The sequence below is a fragment of the Protopterus annectens genome, chromosome 3.part1 (genome assembly GCF_019279795.1).
Source record: "Protopterus annectens isolate FY-2018-M chromosome 3.part1, PAN1.0, whole genome shotgun sequence".
NCBI classification, from domain to species: domain Eukaryota; kingdom Metazoa; phylum Chordata; order Ceratodontiformes; family Protopteridae; genus Protopterus; species Protopterus annectens.
In genome coordinates this window covers 534,091,921-534,117,154 of record NC_056732.1, presented here as the reverse complement: position 1 = coordinate 534,117,154, position 25,234 = coordinate 534,091,921, and the positions used below count along the sequence as shown (strand labels likewise).

General features: G+C 37.1%; 1 protein-coding gene across 1 annotated transcript in view; it reads left to right on the top strand.

Annotated features, from left to right (window-relative positions):
* Window positions 1-25,234, top strand: part of XYLB (xylulokinase) — a 1,259,970-nt gene that overhangs the window by 134,707 nt on the left and 1,100,029 nt on the right. Inside the window, exons 4-5 of the mRNA XM_044066952.1 lie at window positions 11,206-11,286; window positions 14,128-14,214. Coding sequence (XP_043922887.1) covers window positions 11,206-11,286; window positions 14,128-14,214 — 168 coding nt within the window. The remainder of the gene's footprint in view (window positions 1-11,205; window positions 11,287-14,127; window positions 14,215-25,234) is intronic.

Sequence of the window (25,234 nt, the reverse complement as noted above, 5' to 3'; positions counted from 1 at the left end):
CAATTTTAGCAGTGGATGCTTTGGATTTCAGCAGAATCACTCCAGATCTATGGCAAATATTGCCAAATATTGAGCAGCTCTGGTTAGATGACCTGCAGTGGTGCTGCCATCTGCACAAACTGGCAGCTCTTTGAGGAGATGTGAGCTGTGGAAGACTATGGAGAGCGTTTCCTATAGAGGATTTTAAACTGGAGCGGTTTGCTTATATACAAGGCACAGGGAACCATGTTAGAAAGCTGCTCATAATTTTGAAAGGTCAGCATAAAAGGACTCCTGCAAGCATGTTATGAATAGCTAGTGATTTTTTTCATAACCAGAAGAAGACATATGTTGCCGCCAAACAGCAAACAGCCATTTCAGTTTAAAAATTATCTCATTTAAAAGATGCAGATATTTAACAAGCTTAGACTAAATAACAAAAACAGCTATTTAACAGTTAAGCTTTTTTGTCTATTTACATTCTGGACTTCATCAGAGCCATCCAAAATAGAACGGGTTCATTTTAAATAACCTTTGTTCATTTACATCATATGCAATGTCACTAACTTACCCCACATATTTTCCACACCATGGAATATAAAATTATTTAAAAACAATAGATGAAACCACTTTTGCTAATATTAAAAATATGTATGTATAGAATATGCTAAACCATTCCTTAAAAACATGTGCAACATTACAAAATTCACATGTGTTATAAAATAAATTTACAACTTTGCTTCTCTTAATTTCAATACTCTTTTATTAAATCAACAGTATCATTAATTTGTGGTGCTACAGTAGCATTCAACACCAGTTCCCATTTAAGTTCCCTGTAATCTAATTTTTGTTCCCAATTCCCACCCCTGTTTAATATATGAATGTAATCCAATACAACTAAAAATCGTCTAAAATTCCTGCATTCTACAGAATGCTAAGTAAAGCATTGTTACCATTTTTTATTCTACTGTTCCTTCCATATTCATAAATTCATTTTTTTAATTGCTGCTCAGTTTTTCCCACATAGAATGCTTCACAGGACTGGCATAACACACTGTATACCACACCTGTGGTCTTATACTTATTATACCCTGGTCAAGGTTTTCTGTTGTATACTTTAGCCACTGCAAATGGACTTTTACAAATATATTGCCAGTTTTTGCAATTGATATACTTTACCATTCTATTTTATTTTTTACTAATTTAATTTACTTTACATTTACTTTTATCCTGTAATGTATTTTTATATTCCAGCCCCTTTTATATACAAAATTTGGACCAACCCTCAGTTTTTTCATGCAATTATCATGTAGCAATATGTCATTCCACTGCTTTTTAACAATTAAACACATTTCATTAGTGTGTGTACTATGTATATTGGGAAGGACCATAGGCCTGTTAAAATCTACCTCCTTTTTTGTCTGTTTAATCTGCTTATAATGACCTCATTTTTTCAATGGTTTAAATCCTTGTACCTTTTATCCTTTATTTCATTTGCTAATTTATCTACTAATTCTAAAGGATTGCCTCATTCTAAAAACATCAGCTTTATTTTGTTCATGTCATTATTGAACATTTCATCCTCAATCAAATGGACCTTCAATAATGTTCCTTTTCTTCCCACATTGTTACTCTTAAAATGTATATATGAATTAGAAGAGGTCGACTTCTAATAACAAAGATGAGCAAAAACATTTATTTTCCTCCTTATATATAGTAATATCCAGAAAGTCAGTGGACTCATATGAGTAATTAAAAGTGAATTAAAAATTGTAGTATTTTTAAATAATCAAAAATACTTCAAATCTTCTACGCCACCAGTCCAAATCATAAAAATATCATCCAAGAACCTAGATATGATTTTATATAAATGTTAAATTTAGATCTAAATACATGTCATTTTTCGCAGAGAAATAATGCTATGTTTAGATAAGGTGGTGCACTAATTGCCCCATTGCTATACCTGTAGTTTGGTGATAAAACTTATCTCAGAATAAAAGAAATTGTTTTTCAAAACACTGTCCATGAAATTTTCAGTTAATCGAATGTCATTGGTTGTTAATTCAGAACATGTAATTATTACGTGCATAAACTATTGCATACCTGTATGTGTTGGAATAACAGTAAACAAGTAGCCAACATCAGCAGTAACTAACAACATATTATCTGTGCATCCAGTTTTCCCCATTTCCAACAAAAAAAAAAAATGCCAGGAATTTTTTAACACATAATTAAAATTGTCCAAAAAAAAAAAAAGGTTTCAACTTTACATCAATAAATTTGTTTTTGATCATTTTGCACACCCTATTGGTCTAAATGTATGGTTAACAAAATCTTTGTGGATATTTGGTATTCCAACTGTTGCCAGAATTTTTTTCTTTGGTTATTAGTTGATTACTACAGTGTGCATTTTTGGAGTACAAGTTTTTTTTTACTTGACGTGTGAATGACTAATAGTAAATTCCTTGTCAAGACCTCATTATTTAAAGTGCCTGTTAATAAATGAAAGGCACATATTTTTGGTGACTTCTCAGACATTTGGTTGCTAGCCTGCACGTTTGACCGTTGCAGTTGCGGCTGTTCCACAAAACAAATTTTGTCTCCTCTGGCAGCTGACAGAGGTAGTGAACTGTCTCTGTACATGTGCTCTGTGAATAAGGTAATGCAATTAACTGAATTACTTGTGAAATGGATGGAATATTAATCATATTACCTGGACATTTTGAACAGTGTTAAGGTAATACAAATACCTTGTGTTCCTTACAGAAGCAGCAGTAATTAGATTAGAAATACTCTGTTTCAGAGACTGGCATTACAAGTATTTAACTTGAAACTAGTAGTGATGATCTTGACAGACACTTTCTTATGCTAGAAATGCAGGAGGTAGTAGAAATTGAAAGTGCCAATTGGATGGCATAGCAATAGAAAACAATATGCAGTTGTTCAGAGTACCTCAGGATAGTGAAAAAAGAACTATGAATACATTCTTAGCTTGTTTTAAGAGATGATCTTCATGTTTCACTGTTGGAGTCATCACATTTGGGTTATCCCTGCCAGGGTATCCCTTGGCCGGCCCAAATAACAGAGGCTTAGTATTTTTGTGTCAGTTCCTGTCGCTTCAGGACTGACGTCAGGTCGTCAGTAGTATAAAGTAAGGCAGCCGACGCCATTATATCAGTCTTTCTTGCCATGGAGCCCAAAGCAGAAGCAGTTCACATGAGTGCCGGTCGGCCGCTACCTGAGTTTCATCTTCTGAATTGAAGCTGAAGTCTTCTAAAGCTAAGTACTACTTTGGGGATCCTTTTTTCTTGCAATGACCGATGTCAGAAAAAGTTAACAATTGTCTCGCTTGTGGAAAGCAAATACCACATCGAGACTTTCATTCTTACTGCGTCACTTGCTTAGGCCCAGACCACGACGTCCCCCGCTGTTGTTTCTGTGCTTTGTTCAATGCCAGAACTATATGTCGTTGGGCCCTTGTTGTAGCTAGATATTTCCGCTTACAGTCCTTGAATTTTGATATGCCTTCGGTAAGCCATTTGACAGCAGATCTTTTGAAAAAACATAAAGATAAAGTCAGAGACAGACCGCACAGGTCCAAACCTACTGACCACGCTTCCATTAACCTAGTCGTCAGTTCTCCGGTCCGCAGTGAGGCACTTTCACAGCCCCTGATGCCTGCTTATGTGGATTCGCAGGCCACTGCTGAGACCCTTTCGGAGTCCGGTATGCCGCAAAATTCTTCTTCGACTAGGGATCCTGCGGTTGTCTCTCTCTTGGATGGGTCCGGAGCCGCTGAGCAGGCACTGGCTTCTTAGGAAGTCCTTCGCACTACTGATTCTTGACACAAACCGACGACTTTTTTCACGTCTACTGTTCTTTCGAAAACTACAGAGTTTCTTAGGCCCAGGGTATGAACCACACCCAAGAAACTGACGACGCAATCTCAGGCACGTGCTTCCTTGCCTCAGTCTTAAATGCTTAAAATGGCAGAAGACCTTATCATGCTGATCAGTGGAAGCCAAGCTACCCTTTCTAAAAGAAAAAGAGGTCTGTCCCTTGTAGTTTTATCTGAACAGGAGTCTGATGACTCTGATGCATCTGAATATGAAGACATGCAAACCCTCTCTGCTTATGAGGATTCTGATGCAGAGGATTCCATTCCTTCAGCCTCTCCCCCAGAGGACTTTTCCTTTGGGGAAACCCTTCATACCTTAAGGGAGCATTTCCAGTGGGAAAGTCAGGACTACCCTCAGTCTAAAAAGAGACTTGGGGAAGTCTTAGATCTTCCACAGTACAGATCCCTGGCCATCCCCCCAGTCCTGGATGTTGTGGAGGATGTTTTCCTGGAATCCAGTTTGACTCCCGATACCCTCCCTCCTGCACCCAGAAAACCAGCAGGTATTACAGAGTCCCTGACTCACACAGATATCTTTTGAAAAATGCTACTGCTGACCCTGAGGTAATTTTTCATGGGCCTAAAGGAATTAAAGCAACCTCTGCTAAGAATCCCACCCCCTCAGATAGGGATTCCTAAACACTAGACAGATGGGGTAAAAAAGTATACACCTCTGCTACTCTTGCTATCAGAGCACTAAATTGCCAGTTCCATATGCGAAAATTTCAGCAACATACCCTGGAACTCCTTAAACAAAAAAATGTCTTCCTTTCCTGCTTGTGCAGAATCTAAAGAGTTACAAGAGTTAATGCATTCTGCCAGTCAAGTAACTAAACACACCTTGCACTGTGTTTTTTTTTACCTTAGAAGCTTCTCGCAAGGCAGCAGTCACCGGTTCTGTCCTTAGAAGACATGCATAGCTTAAGGAACAGCCCTTGCCACACCATGTTAAATCTAAATTGTTGGATGCCCCCTTGCACAAAGACAACTTATTTGGCACTAAGGCTGAAGAGGACTTAAAAAAGATGGAAGAAAAAGCAAAATTTATGCAGACAGTTAAGGACTTCTTACAGGTCCAGCCACCCAGGTTCAGCAGGTATTATCCCTCCAAGCACTGGTCCTTTCCTGCTCCCAGCAGGTCAGTTCAGCCCAAACCCTGTGGAAGCAGACTTCCCAGACAGCAGCCACAGGGGTATGCAGAGATCTAAACAGTGGACTTCCTCCATTTCAAAAACAGGGAGTTCTAAGCCACCCCCTTATGGTAAGAACTCACAATGACTATCCTCCCCCACCACCTCCCTCTGCCCACCTTCACTTACCTCTAGGAGGAAAACTCTCCTTTCATGCAAGCACCTGGGCCACCATTACCAACGATCGCTGGGTTCTCAACATAGTGTCCCAGGGATACAAATTTTCTTTCCACACCCTTCCAACTCCAAAAGGGTTACCAGATCTACCTCCAAACCAGTGACCAGAGATGCAAAAGCAAGTCCTTTCCCTGCTCTCTATGAGGGCAATAGAGCACGTTCCTGCAGAACAGAAAGGCCAAGGTTTCTACTCCAAACTTTTTCTGGTACCCAGAAAAGAGGGCACCTGGCACCCCGTCCTCAATCTATCCATTGTAAACACCTTCTTGGTGATACCAAAATTCAAAATGCTCACCCTCCAGCAGCTCATACCCATGCTCTCCAAGGATGCTTGGCTAGCCACCCTAGACCTAAAAGAGGTCTACCTTCACATTCCTACCTGGGAATCATGCAGGAAACATCTCAGTTTCGGGACAGGATCTCTGCACTTCCCTTTGGCTACTCTACTGCTCCCAGAGTTTTCACAAAATGTCTGTCTCTGGCCATTGCTTTTTGCAGGGAAAGGAATATCCAGATTTACCCATTCTTAGACGACTGCCTAATTCAAGCAGACAGCCAAGAAAAGCTGCTCAAGCACTAGGCCTTTTTAAAGTCCCTACTAACCTCCATAGGGTACACAATCAATGAACAGAAATCCAAACAGGTACCCACCCAAAGGATTATATTCCTGGGAGCAAGCCTGGACACAGTATCCCAGATGGCATTCCTTACACCAGAAAAGCAAACTTTCCTGACAGCCTGCTTCTCTCAACTAGCCACCCAGTTATCTGCAAGGATATTCCTGCACGCTCTGGGGTTTATGGCATCTTGCATTCTACTCTTTCCATATGCTAGACTGCATATGAGGAAACTTCAGTGATACCTAAAAAGCCTTTGGTGTCAACACTCTCAAGACCTGGAAACTCTTATACCCATGATACCTTGCCTCAGAAAAGATTTTCTTTGGTGGGCAACAGCATGCTTCCACAACATGGGACTACCTCCTTTCTCACCCCCCCTACCGCCCAGACCCTCAACACAGATGCATCAGACTATGCCTGGTGTGCACACCTGAATGGAAAGTGCATACAGGGCCAATGGAGCCTACAGCAAATCCCTCTGCACATAAACAAGAAAGAGATGATAGCTGTCCAGCACACCTTGACAGCTTTCAAGCCCCTTCTCTCCCCAGGGGCTCTCCTGATCAAAACAGATGACACCACTGTCATGTGGTATATCAGCAAGCAGGGAGGGACTCACTCCTACCCTCTATGCAGGCTGGCCATGACCCTTTGGTACACAACCACTGCCATGCAATTCCACCTGTTAGCACAATTCCTACCAAGTTCTCAAAACTCTCTGGCAGACCAGTTAAGCAGAAATCTTCTGGCCCCACATGACTGGCAGCTCAACAAAAGAACCTTCACCCTAATAACTCAGAAATGGGGCACCCCGAAGTTCAACCTCTTTGCCTCCCACACCAACCATTAGCTCGGCAAGTTCTGCACCAGTGAGCATCACTGCATGGCTTGAAAGGTGGATGCCCTCTCCTTCCCCTGGGTCAATCTATTGGTCTATGCCTTTCCTCCACTACCTATCATCCCCAGGGTACTGCTCAAAATAAAGGAGGAAAAACCAAGGACAGTTCTTATTGCTCCAGACTGGCCTCGCCAGCACTGGTACCCACTGCTGCGCAGTCTGTACCCATTGCCACAGATGGCATCTCACTCAGATTCCAACCCTCCTGACCCAGAGGGAAGGAGAATTTATGCATCCCCAATTGCAGATACTCAGCTTGGCAGCTTGACTTATTCCTTAACCCGAATCAACCTGCCAACCTCAGTAAACAGGTTCTAGATGCTATACGTGAGGCCAGATGCCCTAGCACTAGAAAGTCTTATGGTGACAAATGGAAAAGGTTCTGCACCAATTTTCAGGCTAAGGGAGCCAATACAGCACAGCCCTCCCTCCCATCCTGGATTACTTAGCTGACCTGCTACACAATGGTCTCTCTTTTTCCTCTATTAAAATTCATGGCTCTGCTATCTCTGCTCATTTCCCCACTGAGCAGCCCCTTTTTTCACACCCTCTGATCAAACAGTTCCTAAGAGGGGCTAGTAACTTGAGGCCACCCAGAAGAGCACCTACCCCAGCTTGGGACCTTAACTTTGTGTTGGAAAAGCTCACCCTGCCCCCCCCCCTCGAACCAGCCTCTTCAGCAGAGATAACATTTTTCTCCTGGAAGACAGCTTTCCTTCTGGGCATCACTTCAGCCAGAAGGGACTCCGAGCTGCAAGCACTCATGGCTGTGGAACCCTTCATCATCCTCCATGCTGACAGGGTATCCCTCAGGACTAACCCATCCTTCATGCCCAAGGTGGTGTCCAGGGTGGCTCTTAACCAATCCATTTATTTGCCCACCTTTTTCCCTAACCCACAGAACAAGGAGGAAGGGATCCTGCACTCTCTAGATGTGCACAGACAGCTCATATTTTATCTAGACAGGACTAAGTTCTTCAGAAAGTCTGATCAATTTCTGGTTAGCTTTGCTGCAGGGGCAGAGGGCAAAGTCATCTCCAAACAAACCATTTTTTCAAATGGATAGCACACTGCATCCATTTCTGCTAAAAGCAACACGGAAAGCCTCCACCCAGGGGGTCAGGACTCACTTCACCAGAGCAGCCTCCACCTCTGCAGCTTTCCTCAGAAGAGTACCCACCAGGGACATCCTGGAGGCTGCCACCTGGACATCTGTTCACACCTTTACCAAACATTACCACCTGCCTATCTTCTCCAAATCCAGGGTAGGGTTTGCCTCTGCATTCTTGCAGGGCATCCTAACCAGCCCCTAGTTTCCTTGACTGCCTCCACCCATTTCTTCTGCTTTGGGAATCAACCCAAATGTGATGACTGCAACAGTGAAACACGAAGAACATACTACAGTTGTGTACACTTACCATAAATGCAGATGTTCAAGTGTATTCACTGTTGCAGTCCTGGTTTCCCTCCCTCCATCCCCCATCTTCTTTCTTCTCTTTCCTTACAAGGGACATATTGGTATTTACATTCTGCTGGTGGGGTTCTTCCACCCGAACTTGGCACCCACTTGGGGGCTCCTGACAGGTTAGGGCAAGAAAAACTGATGTAATGGCATCAGCTGCCTTACTTTATACTACTGACGATCTGACGTCAGTCCTGAAGCGACAGCAACGACACAGAAATACTAAGCCTCTGGTATTCGGGCCGGCCGAGGGCTACCCTGGCAGGGATAACCCAAATGTGATGACTGCAACAGTGAATACACTCGAACATCTACATTTATGGTAAGTGTAAACAACTGTACTTTTCTGGCTCTGTATATAATCTGATGGGAAAAATAGACTTTGTCCGCAGAACTGATGTAAGTACAAGCCAGCCACTGAGGGCACTTGTCATCCATTTTAACAGCTTTATGAAAAGAACTTAGAAGAACAGATCTTGATTACTTTGCTATAGTGAATAAGTATGAGCAATGGTGTCTGTTCTTGTTAAAACCGCAGAGTTGCAGCCTTTCTGTTCAGTTATGTGTTAGTCTGACAACTTATTTACAAGGACAAAGTTCTAATGTTTCTTACATTATAGGATGCTATTTGAATGTAGTTACAAGTAGCCAAGTTTAGAAACTTGTATGGTTGACAAAGCTACTTTTTTTCTGAATTAAAAAAATAGGCTTAGGAAAGAACCAGATACAATGTAGGAAAACACTGTTTCCTATCTTCTTGAGCACTTATGGTGTTTTTTCCATCCCTTTTGTCACCCAAATACTGTGGACTGTTAACCCATGATGTTAAAAATAAATACGCCTGGGACTGGTATGAGTCATGGTTGTACTGCCTTCCTTAAATGTTTTGTCTGTGTTGCAGTTTTGTTGCCTTTTCTCTAAAGTAAACTTAGTATTACCACTATGCACTTTACTGAAGGTTTCCTGATGTTTATCTTCTTTTTCTGCAGCTATTTTTCAAGCCTAATAATTGTTGGCTTATCTTATTAAAGCAATAGTCTTGTGTTATCTGACGTTTTCTGTTATATTATATTCTTGTTTTATTAAGCTAGATAGATTCTTGATTTTTTAATAAACTAGTTTAGATGCTTAGTTCCCATTTGTAACATTCAGTAAGTTTCTTGTTAATTGTTATCATAAGTTAGTGAGTAGTTATTTAACTTATTTCAGTTCTTCTGAGGAGAACTGGTGAGGTGTGGTTATCTTTTGGAAGCCTCACTGTTTATCGTCTCATAGTTGATCAGTGCACTGAAGATCTCCTATATCCTGTCATGGTGATTGAGCAGTGGCTAGTCTAGCACCAGGTGGTGTTCGCTGATATGAAGCCCTTCAAATCTACATTCAGGAACAAAAAAGAAATAATCAAACCTGACCACATTCAGCTCAGATTTATCTGAGTAGTGGTAGTGTCATGGGAGGTTTTTTTTGTTTGTAATTTAGATGCAGGGTAGGGTTAGGGGCATGGTTAGGGTTTGCATGCATTACTAAGATGGAGCAGGGGGCTTCACCTGTAAGCAGGAAAACAAATCTTACCAACATTTGAAATTTCAGGGAATTTAGCATCATATACTATTTTCACCTTGCGCGTCTCCTTCTTTACTTCAATTTAATTTTCACAATATATTTTCTTTAATCATAAACATTTCTGTTACATCATTTACTGTACCAGTACGTTAAGGCCTCCTGTTGTGCAGAGATTTGAAATGAAATGTGAAACTAACCAATGATGTTTCTTATCCGTATACCTATTTATAAGGGCAGTACAACTTGCACTGTTGATAAGAAGATACTTAAGACAATTTTATTGTGTGCCAAATATTTTTGTTATTGATTACCTTAGGATTTATGTAGATGATATATACTTCTTTCTAGTCCCTAGCCATCATTTTTATCTTGATGAAATTCCTGGATCCTCTTAATCTGTTTAGTTATGTTTCAAATCTTAGAATGAAAGTGTTAATATAGTACATAGTTAGTGAGTATTTATGTGCTAATAATACCTTGCAGTGTAATGTACAATAAATTGGGACTACAGTACCAAATTTATGGGCGTCATAAATGCCCTTCCTAGTTGTCGCATCAAAACAAGCTTAAAATGGTCTTGAGCACAGAATATCACTTAGCTTGGCTGCACCTTAGAAAATGTATATAGTTCAGTCTGAGCAAGCCATTTCTACTGAAAACAATGTTTTAGCCTAAGTTTCATTATAGAGCATTGCCCTCGGTAACCAGGACTTGATGAGTTTTGACTTATTTAGTCGGGCAGCTCATTTGCTAATTTCTGTCTTTGGCATTGAATGAATCTTTAGCTTGCCCTCCTCTGATAAGGTCTAATAAACAGTGGACCTTACACTGCTACAAAGCTTTTAGTTTATTGGGGTGGCAGACTGAGTACTTCCTTTCCAAACCACTGCACATTTGTGATCAGTGTTTATATTTCAACATGCCTTTGATAAGCTCGGGTTTGTTCAGAATAACTTAAGTCATATGTATGTGTGTTTTATATATATATTTATCTACACACACACACACACACATATATATATATATATATATATATATATATATATAATTAGGAATTATGAACTGTACAAAACAGGCATGGTAACATTGATGGCTTCTGATAAACAAGTTGAAAAATTCCAAACATTTTGCTAAGTATTCTTAATAATGTGACAATATTTGTGAAACAGTGTGCTTACAACTTTTTACCCACTATTTTGGCAAATCTAATTGTCTTTTAACAGTAGATGTTATGTATCATATTTATCTTGTATGTTTTACCTATTGATTATGTGTTTCTTTTTCAGCCAGTTTTCTTAACATAGCTGTGATACATTTATTTTTTTTACTATTTGCTTCATTTGGAAATTAATAAAAAAAAATGTTTAGAATAAAGTAGTGACAGTACACTGAACAGTGTTCTCTTAATGCTAATTTAGGCTTTGGATATGATCTTGGAGAAAATGAAGTCCAAAGGGTTTGATTTTTCTCATGTTAAAGCCCTCTCTGGGACTGGTCAGGTAAGGTTGGTTTAAGTTATTGTGAATTCCTTGTGTCCTTTGTATAAATGTATATAAAGTTTGATATTATGATAAATGCAAGACTAATATTTGGCACCTAATTCTTTGATTCTAAAACAATATGAGAGTAATAATTAAAATGAATTTAGACAGATCACTCTTATGCAGATACCGTATAGACTACATTTTTATTAGTATGAATATGTACAAGAAAATTAATTTTAACCTCAGTTTTGATAGTGTAACCACTACTGGGAAAAGTACTACAAATAACTAAAAGGAATTAAAAGTGTTTTGGTTACACTGGTTAACATCTTTATGACTTTTTATGTATGTATGTATGTATGTGCGTGTGTGTGTGTTTGTGTGCATGCGTGTGTGTGTGTGTGTGTGTGTGTGTGTGTGTGTGTGTGTGTGTGTGTGTGTGTGTATATATATATATATATATATATATATATATATATATATATATATATATCTTTAGAATTTATTTATTTATTTATTGACTGGTTCAATGGAGGCCTGGGGAGAAAAGCTCCAAAGGTAATCAAATATTGTACAGAAAAAATACAAAGTTAAAGTGCTGTGCATACACTCGCATAGGGTGGGGAGTAATGGTATATAGTTAATACATAATTGTCAGACTATATGGATACATAATAACATACATTCAATCACAAGAAAGTAATCATAATCATTACTAAATTGCATTTATCGTAGGTAGGAGAAACAGTCATATAGAGGAGTAAGAAAATATAACAGAGGGTTAAAGAGTAGATCTGAGTAGTTAAGTGAGTGAAGTTAAGGGGGCATACACTGTATTTCACAGGTACAGCCAGGATTATTTAAATAGTGTTTTTTTAGTGCAGCTTTAGTCAAGTTGAGAAATGTTATGAGGGGAGGCTATTCCATAGTTTAACAATGTTGTAGGAATATTGGCATTATTCTGCTCTTTTGTTGGGTTTAGCTACATTTCAAAGTGTTCTTTCTGAAGACCGGAGGGTTCTAGTTGGGGTGTATGTGTGTAAGATAGACTGGAGTGCAGGACAGCTATCAGGTTTGAAAATTAGCTTATGAGCAAGTTTTTAACTGAGTATAATAGAGATAGTGGTGAAATTCAAGCCAGGACAGGTATGATAAAGCTTTGCAGTGGTTTGAGCAGTTGGCCATGCTTGAGGCAAATTTTGCTATCTTGTAGCAAGACTGCAGCTTATTACTGAGGGATGTATGGAGGTTGGTGAAAATGGGGCTTCCATACAAGAGGGATGGGATAAGCAAAATGTTTGGTAGTTTTATCTTAGTTTATCTAGGTAGAGTTTATGTTAGTATAGTTTGCCAAGTTTGAAATGCATTTTCTTTACTCTATTGAGAATGTGTTGTTCAAAAGAGAGTTTGTTATCAATAGTGATTCCTAAAAGTTTTGCAGATAGCACCTGTTCTATTTCTGTACTAAGTGAAAAAATCTTGAATTCTGCAGCTGGAGGTTTTGATGAAAATAGTAACAATTTAGTTTTTTGGGGGATTCAGCCTTAACTGAGTGTCATTTAGCCAGGTTTCTATAGATGTGAATGCATCTTGGGTGATGTTCTAGAAGTCAGCGAAATTGTTGGAGGATGAGATAGATGATAGTTGAGTCATCTGCATATTGAATTAATTTGCTTTGTTGGGAGGCTTTATTAAGACCATTAATGAATATATTTAAGAATAGTGGTCCTAAAATGGACCCTTGTGGGACTCCTGTGTAATTTGCCAGATACTCTGATTGTTGGTTTTGCCATCTAACTGATTGTTGTCTGTCATTTAGGTAGGAGGAAAACCAGGTTAATATGTTTAGACAGCATCCAAGTTTTTTTCTAAATATTGTAATAACCTAGGGTTTGACATTGTGTCTAACAGGAGTACTGAAGTTGATAGGCCAGCATCAAGAGCACGTACATGTATACATACATATACACACACACACACACACACACACACACACACATATATATATATATATATATATATATATATATATACATATATATGTATATAAACACACAGACACCGAGTGTATGTGTCTGTATATACATACACGTATATATATATATATATATATATGTGTGTGTGTGTGTGTGTGCGTGTGTGTGTATGTGTGTATAAAATGTGTGCATGTGTGAGTATATTTATTTATATTTATTTTATATTACAAATATTTATATCTACTTTGTATATTGATATATAACTAAGATGATTGTACATGTATACATTTTTCAATATACTTCACTTGCAATCTAGGACATATATACAGGGATTTTATTCATTTATTCATACATTCATTCAGACATATTTTATTGTACACACATTTTATATATATACATTTTGTGTGTGTGTGTGTGTGTAAATACTTTTATTTTCAGATGTATTTAACAGTGTATTTATCAGAATATGCGTTTTTGTAAATTAATTTGCTGTGGTATATACTTTATATATACAGTTAACTGATTGATTGATACGATTGGTTCTTTTGTTTCTTATGAGCTCTTCTGTTTGTATAAATTGCTTGAATTTTTTGTTCTGATGAAGTCCTTTGGTATATTGATTGAGTGGTCAAAAGCACTCAACTAAAAACCTTTTCAAAATATTGTAATATACAGCTGTGCTGTGGAATCAGTGTTTTTTATCCTTGTCTAGTATCCCATTGTGGTTTCTTTTGATTATTTGTAGAATTAATATTGGGGCATTGTCAGAATTTACTGAGCTTCATTGTGATGAAATTTTATGTGCTACATCATGCTGGTATTGGTCAACTGATTTAAATTTGTTGATTTAAATGTGTTGTTATACTGGCATTTTTTTTAGCAACATGGAAGCGTTTATTGGCAAAAAGGAGCAGAGCATCTATTGAAGAACTTATCATCTGATTTTCCTTTACATCATTTACTAAAGGTAATTTTTCAGTTGACTACTATTTTGTTGTGTTGGTTATTTGATTTAACATATTATTATGTACATTTTTGAACCACATTGTGCATGATTCATAAACATGTTACTCACTGAGTATATTTAATGCTCTGAAGTATGAATCAGGGATAACAGTACAACAGAGTAGCATATCATTTGTGCTGTCATGCACCAGCTAGGTTAACGTATTTATATTCACTCTGGCAACAAAGCACATGTAGCAGCACTTGTATAACGTGAGCACAATGAGAAATGTTACAAGGAAGCAGTATTGCAGTGAAGAAAGCAATGAATGCCCACTGGGCAGATAACAGTACCCAGCCATCAGACAATTATAATCTTTCTAAAAATGGTACCAAGACATGGGTGAAGTACCTGTTTCCCTGAAAGTACACAGCATGCCCCCAGAATTGTGGGTGATACATATCAGTGACATTGACAGTAACTGAGTGTGACATCACTAGTACAGATACATACTCACAGTACGATATAGCCATGCATTGTACACATAGAGTAACCTGTACTCAGTGGCAGTAAGAGCCACTGCTGGTTACAGTGGCCCATATGTTAGGGAGTCATTCTCTGTACGCTGTATACATCACATAGACCACCAGAGATTCAAAATGTTGTAGGGCACCAATGCTTCCAGAATAATAGAATTACCTAAACGCCACTCCCCACCCAGTATTCTGTCCTCCAGAAAATAAGATTTATGTCTACTGTTCTTTCTGTCCAGCTCTTCTCCATCCCTCCCCTCTCTCCTACCCTTTCTAACCACATTTTTATTCTCTCCCCTCTTCTTCCTCATTTTTTCCTCTGCTTCCTGCCTCCCACCTTATTTATTTTACCCCCAAAACTACTCTATTTTCTTTCCCCTCCTCCTTCTTGTTTATATAATCTGTATGTAATGCACACGTGGTCATCAGTTTGGCAGTTCCATAACTAATACACAGTTACTTACACATGCTAATCCAGCATAATTAGAGCTGGAACCCAAAGTGATTTAAGTACTTCCTGCTCGTCTATTGATATTAATGCCGTAAATACTTTTGGAAGAAATAGTTATCTGAGCTAAAGTGCTAGACAGTTTGCTTGTTTACTGAGTATCCACACTGAAATTTCTAAGCGCATCTAATGCTTCAATAGTAAGTTGGAGAAAATATTCCATCTTGACCTGCATAATATGAATATGGATACTCAGTGAACAGTTTCTGAATGTTCTTTCACTTACTTAATTTTATAAAGTCCAGAAGGTTTGGATTTCTGTATATTTTTGTAATTGTACAGGATAGAATAGCAAGGCATTTAAGTAAGCAGTAAGGAAAAAACAAATTGATTAGTAACAACACTAAACTCTCAGTTAACCAGCACCCATGGGGATTGGTCGATGCTGAATAACTGTAGTTTGTGGTTGCTTGAGAGTTATTATTAAAAATAGGCCTGGCTAATACAGCATCCTATGGTATTTGTTTGGTTTGACTTGTTCTTAGGTTGGGGAGAGAGGGAATTTATTCCTATCTTCCTTTTTAAAACTCTAAAACTCTAAAAATGTAAGATATGTTTCAGCGGGGAGGAAACAAAGTGCAACACATGAAAATTGTACTGTATTTCTTCCATTTTTTTTTCTGGTTGCTTGAGTTCCAGTTAACTGAGAGTTTACTGTACCTCTGAATATATGAAAATATTACAGGCATGCAGTCCAGGAGACCAGTGAGTTCCTTAGCCCAAATTCCTACTTGCTCCAAAGCACTGTCTAATTTAGTGACTTGCTCAGAATAACTCATCAGTCAAATCGAGGATGAAGAAATCAAAGAATGGAGTACAGAAAGCAGCCTGTTAACAGACCATAGTCTTAGTACACTGTTCTAACTAAAATTTAGAGAATAGCAGTGTTAAATTAAGAAATAAATATAATCAAACTAAGAAATTATAGGTTTGAATATATATATATATATATATATATATATATATATATATATATATATATATATATATATATATATAGCTGTATTAAAATAGGTTTGGCATAAAATGCAATAAATCAGTAATAAAGTCAAGTAGTGACTATGGTGTATTGGAACCAGCCTAAATACTAAAGTCATACATTGATTTAACATTTTGAGGTTCACTTAATTCTTATGAATGCATTAGTAGTAGTAATTTAGAATATATGCTTGATTTGAATGAAAACTATGTTGTGAACAAAGCTAATCAACCATTCAGAGGCCATTAAAATGTTTACTAACAATAGCAATGTTTTAAATATTACTTGGAAATGAGGTCCAACCCTCACATAGCCATGAGTCCAACAGTGGAGCAAATATAAATGTGAAAATCAATTGCCCTGACTATATTACATACAAAATTTCACTGTAGCTTACACTTCAGGTTCTATTTTACAACAAAGAAGTGGGCAATAATGTGAACCTTCTTTTAGCTTTGTCTTCACTCCTCGTAAATGTTGCTTTGCCAATTGTTTTAAGAAACGGACAATGCTTTCTTGTGACTCTGAATCAGTGTAGTAAATTGTTATAAGAAACACTCCACTGTCCACATCATACTCTGTGATTGAAACAGAGCCTGTAAATCTCACTTTCAGGTTTCTGATTAATGCATATCACCACATATATTATTCTAATGAAGTATACAGTGTTTCCATTATAGCTGAAAAGTAGTAGGGCTCTATAGGCTAGAACCTTGGTACTGTTATTTACTTTCCTACCAATGTTAATTAAGCCAGTTAAGATAATATCTTACATGCTAAATAAACACAGTCATTTAAGTAAATAAATATGCATTTTATAGCTTCATAGATTCATAGGAGATTACTAGGATAACGGCATAAGAGCACTTACAGGCTTAGCCATTATTACCCAAATTTTACCTGTTTTTGATCCCTAAGAGCTAGAGAATGTCTAAGGTTTGTGCCTATGCCTTTGAATATTTTACAAATGGTCCCTGTCCATAAGGTACATGGGTGACACCCCTCCACATCCATTGATCTATACTGTGTTTGAAGAGGGTCAGGAAGGGCTTTGCTTTACGTGAATAGGAAGCCTGTGCCACTGAACGGGTAATCTCTGAAGCACATGTCTGTCTCTCTAGTATGTTTTCTTTGTGCCACCGACTAGGTTTAGATCCCTAGAGTGGGTGACCCTCATGCATGCTGTCTTGCGAAGATGTAACAGTTCCAGTAGGGTTGGATTCATGAGTGCTTTGTAGGTTAGACATAAATCGCTCCTTAATAGTTTGTACGAGACAGAGTAATGGGAGAAGGCTTTTATTCTATCTGCATAGAGCATGATGTTTACACCCTGTGTGTGTGTGTCTGTGTGTATATATATATATATATATATATATATATATATATATATATATATTTTTTAGTGGTGAAGTACATGCTAAAAGGTGCATATTATTATGATTATTATTATTATTAGTCTGATGAGGGCCGAGTATAGTGGGACTATAACTTCTCTGGATCTGGATGCCAGGCCTTTACTAATGTGTTGTGCCTCATAGATGGACTTGCTTATTGGTGTGGACACATGGTAGTCATAGTTCAGGCTACTGTCTGTCTGTGTACCTAGATCTCTCACCTCTGAGTCCACTTTTAGGGGTGTGCTATTAATGTTGTAATTTGAAGGGGTATTTGACTTCTCAGGGGGTATGACTGTGCAAGGTATGATTATTTCTGTTTGAGCACCACTCACCTCAGCTGTAACACAAAAGTATGGATGGTTAATGCTGCACATATGTTTGCTATAGCTCTCTAATAAGTAGTCCTCAGAGTACTTTACAAGAGAGGAAATGAATACTCCCCCCATACTTATATACACATGGCAGAGCAGGTAAAGTACTCTTCCCTTGCTGTTTGATAGCAAAGAAAATCGTGCTTCATGAAAGAAGCGTGGTACACACAGTCAAATAAAAAGTGGGTTCTCCAAATATAGCATACTAAAATGAACTCATTTTTTCTGATTTTTCACACATTCATTCTATTGATTTCTGACGAGATCACTTGTGAAAGTCAAAAAACAACTTAACTCTTTACAACATCATCTGTGAGTGATCTTAGACAATACATACAGGGCTAGCTTATATGCAGCTGAATGAGTAGATTCACAAAACAAGAAGCTAGAACAAATTGACAAACACGGAGTAATCACAGAAGGCAGATAATCCCATAGACAATGGATACAATGTGTAAATAATATCAGCAGAGAAGACAATCAAACGTGAAGTAATTATAGTATGAGAGGGAAGCAGCAGCTCAGAAATGATGGTCAAAGTAGAAGTCATGCAGGTGAGGATCGGGGTAGGTTACATGTCCAGTGGAAAAGCACTTGCACTCAGATTTTTGAAGGTGTCTTTTGAGTTGAACTCTGAAGGTGGGGAAATAGGAGAGTTCTTTGAGGTGAAGGAGTAGGGATTGCCAGGGTTTGGGTGCAAGAATGGATAAGGAATTGTCAGTATAGTACAATTTAGTCTGGAGTGTCTGAAGTGAGGGAGTTCATTGGGAAAGTTTGCAGAGGTTGTAGGGATAGTTTTATTATGGCGTTTGGCTGCAAGAGGTGAGAAGGCAACTAGCTGAAGTAGTTTAAAAACAAGGGACCCTAGGAGTAGCTCAACTCTGTAGGAGACTGGTAGCCATATGGCCTTGGAGAGGCTTTGCAAATAAATATACTGCTACGCAGCTTCCACAGAACTGCAAAACTAACTAACTAACTAACAGACTGACTAAATAAAAGCAGAAAAATAAAATTAGTCTGTGTATAGCAACATTTAAGTTTAACTATGGGTTGTGCAGTATGTACTCTGTTGTGGTTTATTGGTCCACTTGTGCTTTGCTGTCAGAAAACTTGAAGTCAAGCAATAATGTCTGCATTCCTTAAAGTATCCAGCTTTGCTTCTGATAAAGTTAATCTCTTCTTAAATTATTCTAAACTCCTTTAACTAGCTAATTTCATGTAATTTATTGTAGATACTGGGGGCCATTTCATTTTGGAAGAAATGATGATAATAATACTCTATTAAGTTTCTACTCCTTTTGTTTATAAACATTATATATTTATTTGTTTATTAACTATGTGAACTGGTCCATTTTGGACCCTTTTCAGCTGCAGCACCCAGCTCAAAAGCAAGGGTAAATGAAATATAAATATGGTCACTTTGGCATAGCCAATTGGCCAGCATGTTTTAGAAAGTGGAGGATGTAACCCCTGCAAAAAAAAAACAAAAAAAAAAAAACAAGCAGATGCTGGCAGAACATGCAAAGCTCCACTTGGAAAGTGACCAGGGTTAAGGTTTTGAGCCTGGACCCCAGAGCTCTGAGAGATCTTAACCACAAAGGCACTGTACTGTTCAAAGTTTTGTATCCAGCAAACTTTGTTGAAGAAATAATATAAAATGATGGTGGGACTTTTACCATCATGGTGAAATTTGACTCTTCTTCTAGACTGTTTCCTTGCTCCTTGCTGAAAGCCGTGAAAGTAATACCTAAGCTATACATGTTGTGGGTAATGCCTTTTATTTTGTTCATGTGGCAGTGGGGACTGAGGGTGTTAATTTTTTAACATTTTGTATGTATGGGGGTGTTATATAGAAACTGTGGTAAGATGAACTGGACTTAGTTGAGTGCTGGATGGCTCTGCATCTCAATAGTGATGCAGGTTTATCCACAAGAAGCTGGTTAATTAAACTGCTGAGACTGGGTTTATTAATACCCATTAGAAAATGGACTTAGAGAAATGTCCCAAAGAGGTGAATTAATGTGCTAGAAGAGCCTGGTTAAAGAAAAAAATAAAGTACATCTATGCTGGCATTAAAGCCATGTGTCATGACTCAAACATTTAAATGTAGTTATGTTTTGAACCTCATAGCACTGCTAGGCTATCCATTATTTTCCTGTAATGCCTACACTGTTTGGTATTGGACATTATTTCTTGTATGCTATATAATCATGTTTATGTAGTGTCAGTCAGTAGTTAGACTAAACAGCTGGCAGTAGATTCTTCGTCTGTAAATCTGCATTATTGCTTTTATTGCTTGGAAGAAAAGCAGGTTACTATTGTTTATCACAGACTCAGACTTGCCAACTGAACCAGTCCCCCATCAGAAAGAAAAAAACATACATTAGGGGAAAAAAAACAGTGCAAGTTCATATGTTTGCATATTTAAAAATGCGTGTCTCCATTTTGTGGCATGTAGTAAACTTTGGCGAAACTGTGTTTCTTATCAAGGTGGAAGATGTATGAGATTTGCCGTCACTCCACTGAGGAAAACCATGAAAATAGAACCTCTAGTAGCATGTAGTGAACTTATTAGAGACGTAAAATATCTTTTTTAAGTCTGCATTTTTTCTGTAAACACAGATTGCAGACATTCCGGTTTCAGCCTTATTGAGCAAATCACCATGTTTGGATAAATCCAGCAGTACTCAGATACACAGTACCTATTGTAGTAAAATAATTTAAAATATTACTTACTCTGAAGTACTTTTGAAAACAATAAGAATAAAATGCATAATATAAATTTATAGCTTTGTAGTGTGTTGCCGATGCAATGTAATTCTTATAGGACATCAATTAAAAATTATTCAAGAATAATGGAGTAGAAAATTGTTGCAGTGTATATATTGGAATAGTGCTTTTAACAAAACCGTCTGTAATCCTAACTTGAATGTGCTGCAGGTATGTATATCCCAAGGACATCCAGTTTTTACTTATTTTGCTGACTGGAAATGTCCTACTGGGCAAAATCCATTTATAGAAGTGGCCCAGGGAGATATGCTGCAGTACAAACAGTAGTAGTACATTTTCATAAAACTTTATTATAAGTTCATAAATTCTTAAGTTTAATTAAAGTACTCAGGCCACATGACTGTCAAGGAATGCTGTCTCCCAGATATTGTAATCATAAACTTTGTCTCCAGCCAATATTTATTTATTTATTTATTTTGTTTGTTTACCGGGTAATGTCCGACTGGGCATGAGGCTCATTTTCAGCGGAGGCCTGGGGAGAAAAGCTCCATACATACAAATAGACAGTATTAATCTATCAAATTGAACACGTATTAATCAACAGTGTACAAAGCAAGTCAGTAAAGAAATTAGTTGTCTAACAATAATTAGCAAATAATTAACAAATAAATTAACACATTTAAAAAGAAATGGCACAGCTAGTGATAAAAACAGGCCGTATGAGTTAATAGTAAGAATAGTGTGATACAAACATACAATATATCCATCAGTTTCTTAAAGGAATCTGTACTTTTCCTGCTTTCACTGAAACAGGGATCTTATTGCATAAAAATATAATCCTATTGGTTGTATATATCAGTTCCTAAGCTTCATCTAAGATACATAGGTGCAACATTTTAAATTATGTTTTTATATTTTCAAACTAGCATAAATGTCGGTGCCAAATAATGCATGTAAGGAGTTTTCATGAAAGACATAAGAAAATAGCAGCTTTCAATTAATGCATCTGTAGTGCACTAAATATAAACTCAGAACTCAACATCTAGTTATGTAATCCAAATCTTTAACTATTTTTAACACATTTATTAAATTATCACTTATGACGCAGGCAAACATACATTGATATAAAACAAAACAAAGCATGTCAACATGTCTAATTACAAATGTTATACATCACATAACCAGTTAGGAAGTGCAGCAAATGGCTCACAACCCAAGTTTGTACTCCATGTAGCACAGAGTTCTAAAAGTCATGAATTGTGCATAAACCCAGAATGGCATCTCAACACACAGTCCCACTCATGTCCAAATATAAAATTTATATATATATATATATATATATATATATATATATATATATATATATATTATTATTTTGTTAAGCAACAGTTAAAACCACAACTAAGTGCTTTATCCCAAATAGATTGGGAACTTCATCAGAATTGTTTGAATGGCATCCGTACCATAATTTAAAGAGGGCCTCAGCCAATCATTGGCCACCAATGATAACGTTTGTCTAACCAATTATAACCAATTACATAAGGGCATTAATTAAATGATCATGACACAAATATTGATAATGATGGAAAATTAAAAAAAACAATAAATAATGAAAAAATCAGCAGAAATGTGAAGAAAATGAAAACACTGTCATCTATGTTAGCATGTCTGGCAGGAGATTTGTCCATATTCTCAGATCGACTTGTATTGTATGTCAGCATGCCTAGTTGTGAAAATGTACATAGGTTTTAAATGTTGAATATTTCCCTATTTAAACAGAATGTTTATAGAATCTATCAGAGTTTTGATACATTTCTAATTGTGCATGTTTGAGAGGGAGATTCTAAAGCACAAACTATGGAGAATCAGCTGAACACTGGGTGATGTCTTTAGAATGTTCCTGGTTGCTAGGTGATTATGTGAGCAGCTGATTAACAGGAAAAATAAACTTTTCAAACAGCCGACTGTTATTTTTTTTTAAATAAGACAGTTAAGAGCAGTTAAGTTATACAGTTAGTCAAGTGCTGAGCTGTTAGTGAAGAGTTGCAGACTAGTTAGGTTAGGAAAGTTTAGTTATGTAGCTGGAGTTTTTCTAAAATGTCCTACAATTTAATTTTATATTTCTGGTGATTGAATTCTGGTATTTTATTGAAAGTTATTGATTTATATTCTTGTAATCATTTTACTTATAATTAAACGTTTTTCATTACTTTACATTGTGTCTGGAAATCAGTGTGTTCTTTAGAGATTAGAGAGTGCTTATACCTGTTTGATACTCCCCAGGTCAGCTCAAAGGCATGGCTGCTTCTGGTCCTAGCTGTCATTTATTTTGATATTTAATTTTTAACAATTGTCCACCCTTTGAAGGGCGTGCAGACCTGTCTGACTCTGGTGGCAGCATTACCATTTGTATTGGCGAGGGGACACAGCTAGGAAATCTGTGTCAGGCTTCCCATAAGTGTTTGAGTGTGTGAGATTTAAATATATTTTGAGTGTGAGTGAGTCAGAGGTCTTAAACTGGAGCATATTGCTCTGAAGTGTATAATAAGAAAATACATTTGGGGAGGGCAGAGGTATATAGTCCAGTCCCAGGAAAATAGAGTGTGTTCCTGTTGTGCTCTAAAGGAAATTTTGGATTTTTATTCTTTTGTGTTCTGTGCTCCGGTGTTTTCCATGATGGTTCCACACCGTGGAGGCACTTGTGAGGATTGAAGCTCCTTAATTACTTACCCGGGTTTTAAGTGGGGACATCGCATTTTATTGTTGGCAGTATGGTGGGGTATTGGATGGACGTCACAAGCACTATAAAATCGTTTTATAAAATACTTTCATTTAGATGCTTTGTTAAAAAGTATGTATTTAAAAAGATAAAAAAATCAGTCCAGAAATAATTAATTGCACTTGAGTATATACATAATTAAATAAATAACTATGTAATATAATTTATAATCCATAATCATTCACATCCTGTTTTCCCTAATTTTTAATAAATGCTGACAGTCATTGAATTATTAAGACCTGCAAAATTTTAATTGCCATTGTAATTCCTTAAACTCTAAAACATTATCCATGTCACTCCCCTTGAAGAATGAACCACCCTGTCCACAGCAAAAAAAAAAAAAAAAAATGAATTTTTAAAAAAATTTTACAACTAGCTAAATGCCTATACAAGGCATTAGTAGAATGATTTTTTTAATGTCAGAAATATGCTCCCTTATTCAGTCCCTTAGTCAACAATTGGTTTTGCCCATGTAAAATACTGCTCAAGATGCACAGGCAGCAACATACACCATGTGAGTGGTGTCACAGTTGCATCTACCAGGACAGGCCAGACTTTGGTCATAGCTGTCCATTGTTAAATATGACCTCTTGTGAATGAACCTACACCATTTACATCTGCCACACTTACTTATTTGATAGGGCCAACCTAAACATAATTCCCTTGGTTACTCCTCTATCAAATTTTTTATGGAATTACGCTTACTAAATACTGCCATATGTTGCCCACCAAATCTTGTGCTTATATCCATAGGAAAATCTCAATTCCATAGGTTCTTAAAAATGTCTACATATTTTTAGATATAGCTATTAAAGGGCTGAACTAGAGATAAGGAATTCCCACAGCAGTGGAGACTAGTGTCACTGTATTCACTTCTTACTGTAACACTTGCTTCATTGTTACTGATTAACAATCATGAAAATCTTGTTGCTCTATTCCCATAAACTTCCTCTTTAACAGAATAAAGCAGATGGTGGGGGTACCATGTATCTCTAAACATACACCATAGATTGTGTATTTCCTTCTCGAACATATCATCCCTCGTAATAAGCCTCGACAAATGAACCATTTGGCCCTTAACAATACTTCATTTTTGGTGGAGGGGGTGACAACTCTCATAAGTAAGAGTTTTAGAAAGAGCTTTTTCTGTATATAGTGGAAATAGAACTTTTTTAAGTGTTTGTCTTTTCATATAATTACATCTAAATAGTTAATTGTAGTCATGTCGTACTGATAAGTAAACTTTAAAAAATAGTTATAATTTCTAAATATGATATGAAATTTAGTAGCTGGTTTTCAGTACCCTTCCATAAAAATCAAAATATCATCCAGGAACTGAAAATAAGTTCATGGGTTGAAATACAGAGATGAAGATGTGACATATTTCCTGTTCTGCCAATATGCCATTAGCATATATGGGGCATAAGCCACACCTATCGCTGCACCTGACACTTGGTGAAAGTACTGTCCTTCAAAAAATATAAAATTGTTAGAAAGCAACAGTAGGGTATCAGTCATCAAAGTCTTATTAGCGGAAATGAGATTGTACCTTACTAAGAAATCATTGAACAAAAGGCATCCCTTCTTGTGGGTAATAACAGTAAACAAATTAACCACATCAATAGTGACAAATAGAAGTGCCTCTTCAAAATTTGTGTTTTTAATATTGTCCAGTAAATGCAAAGAATCACATAGAATATGAGGTGACATTTTTAATAACTGTTTACACTTGGTATCTATGAAT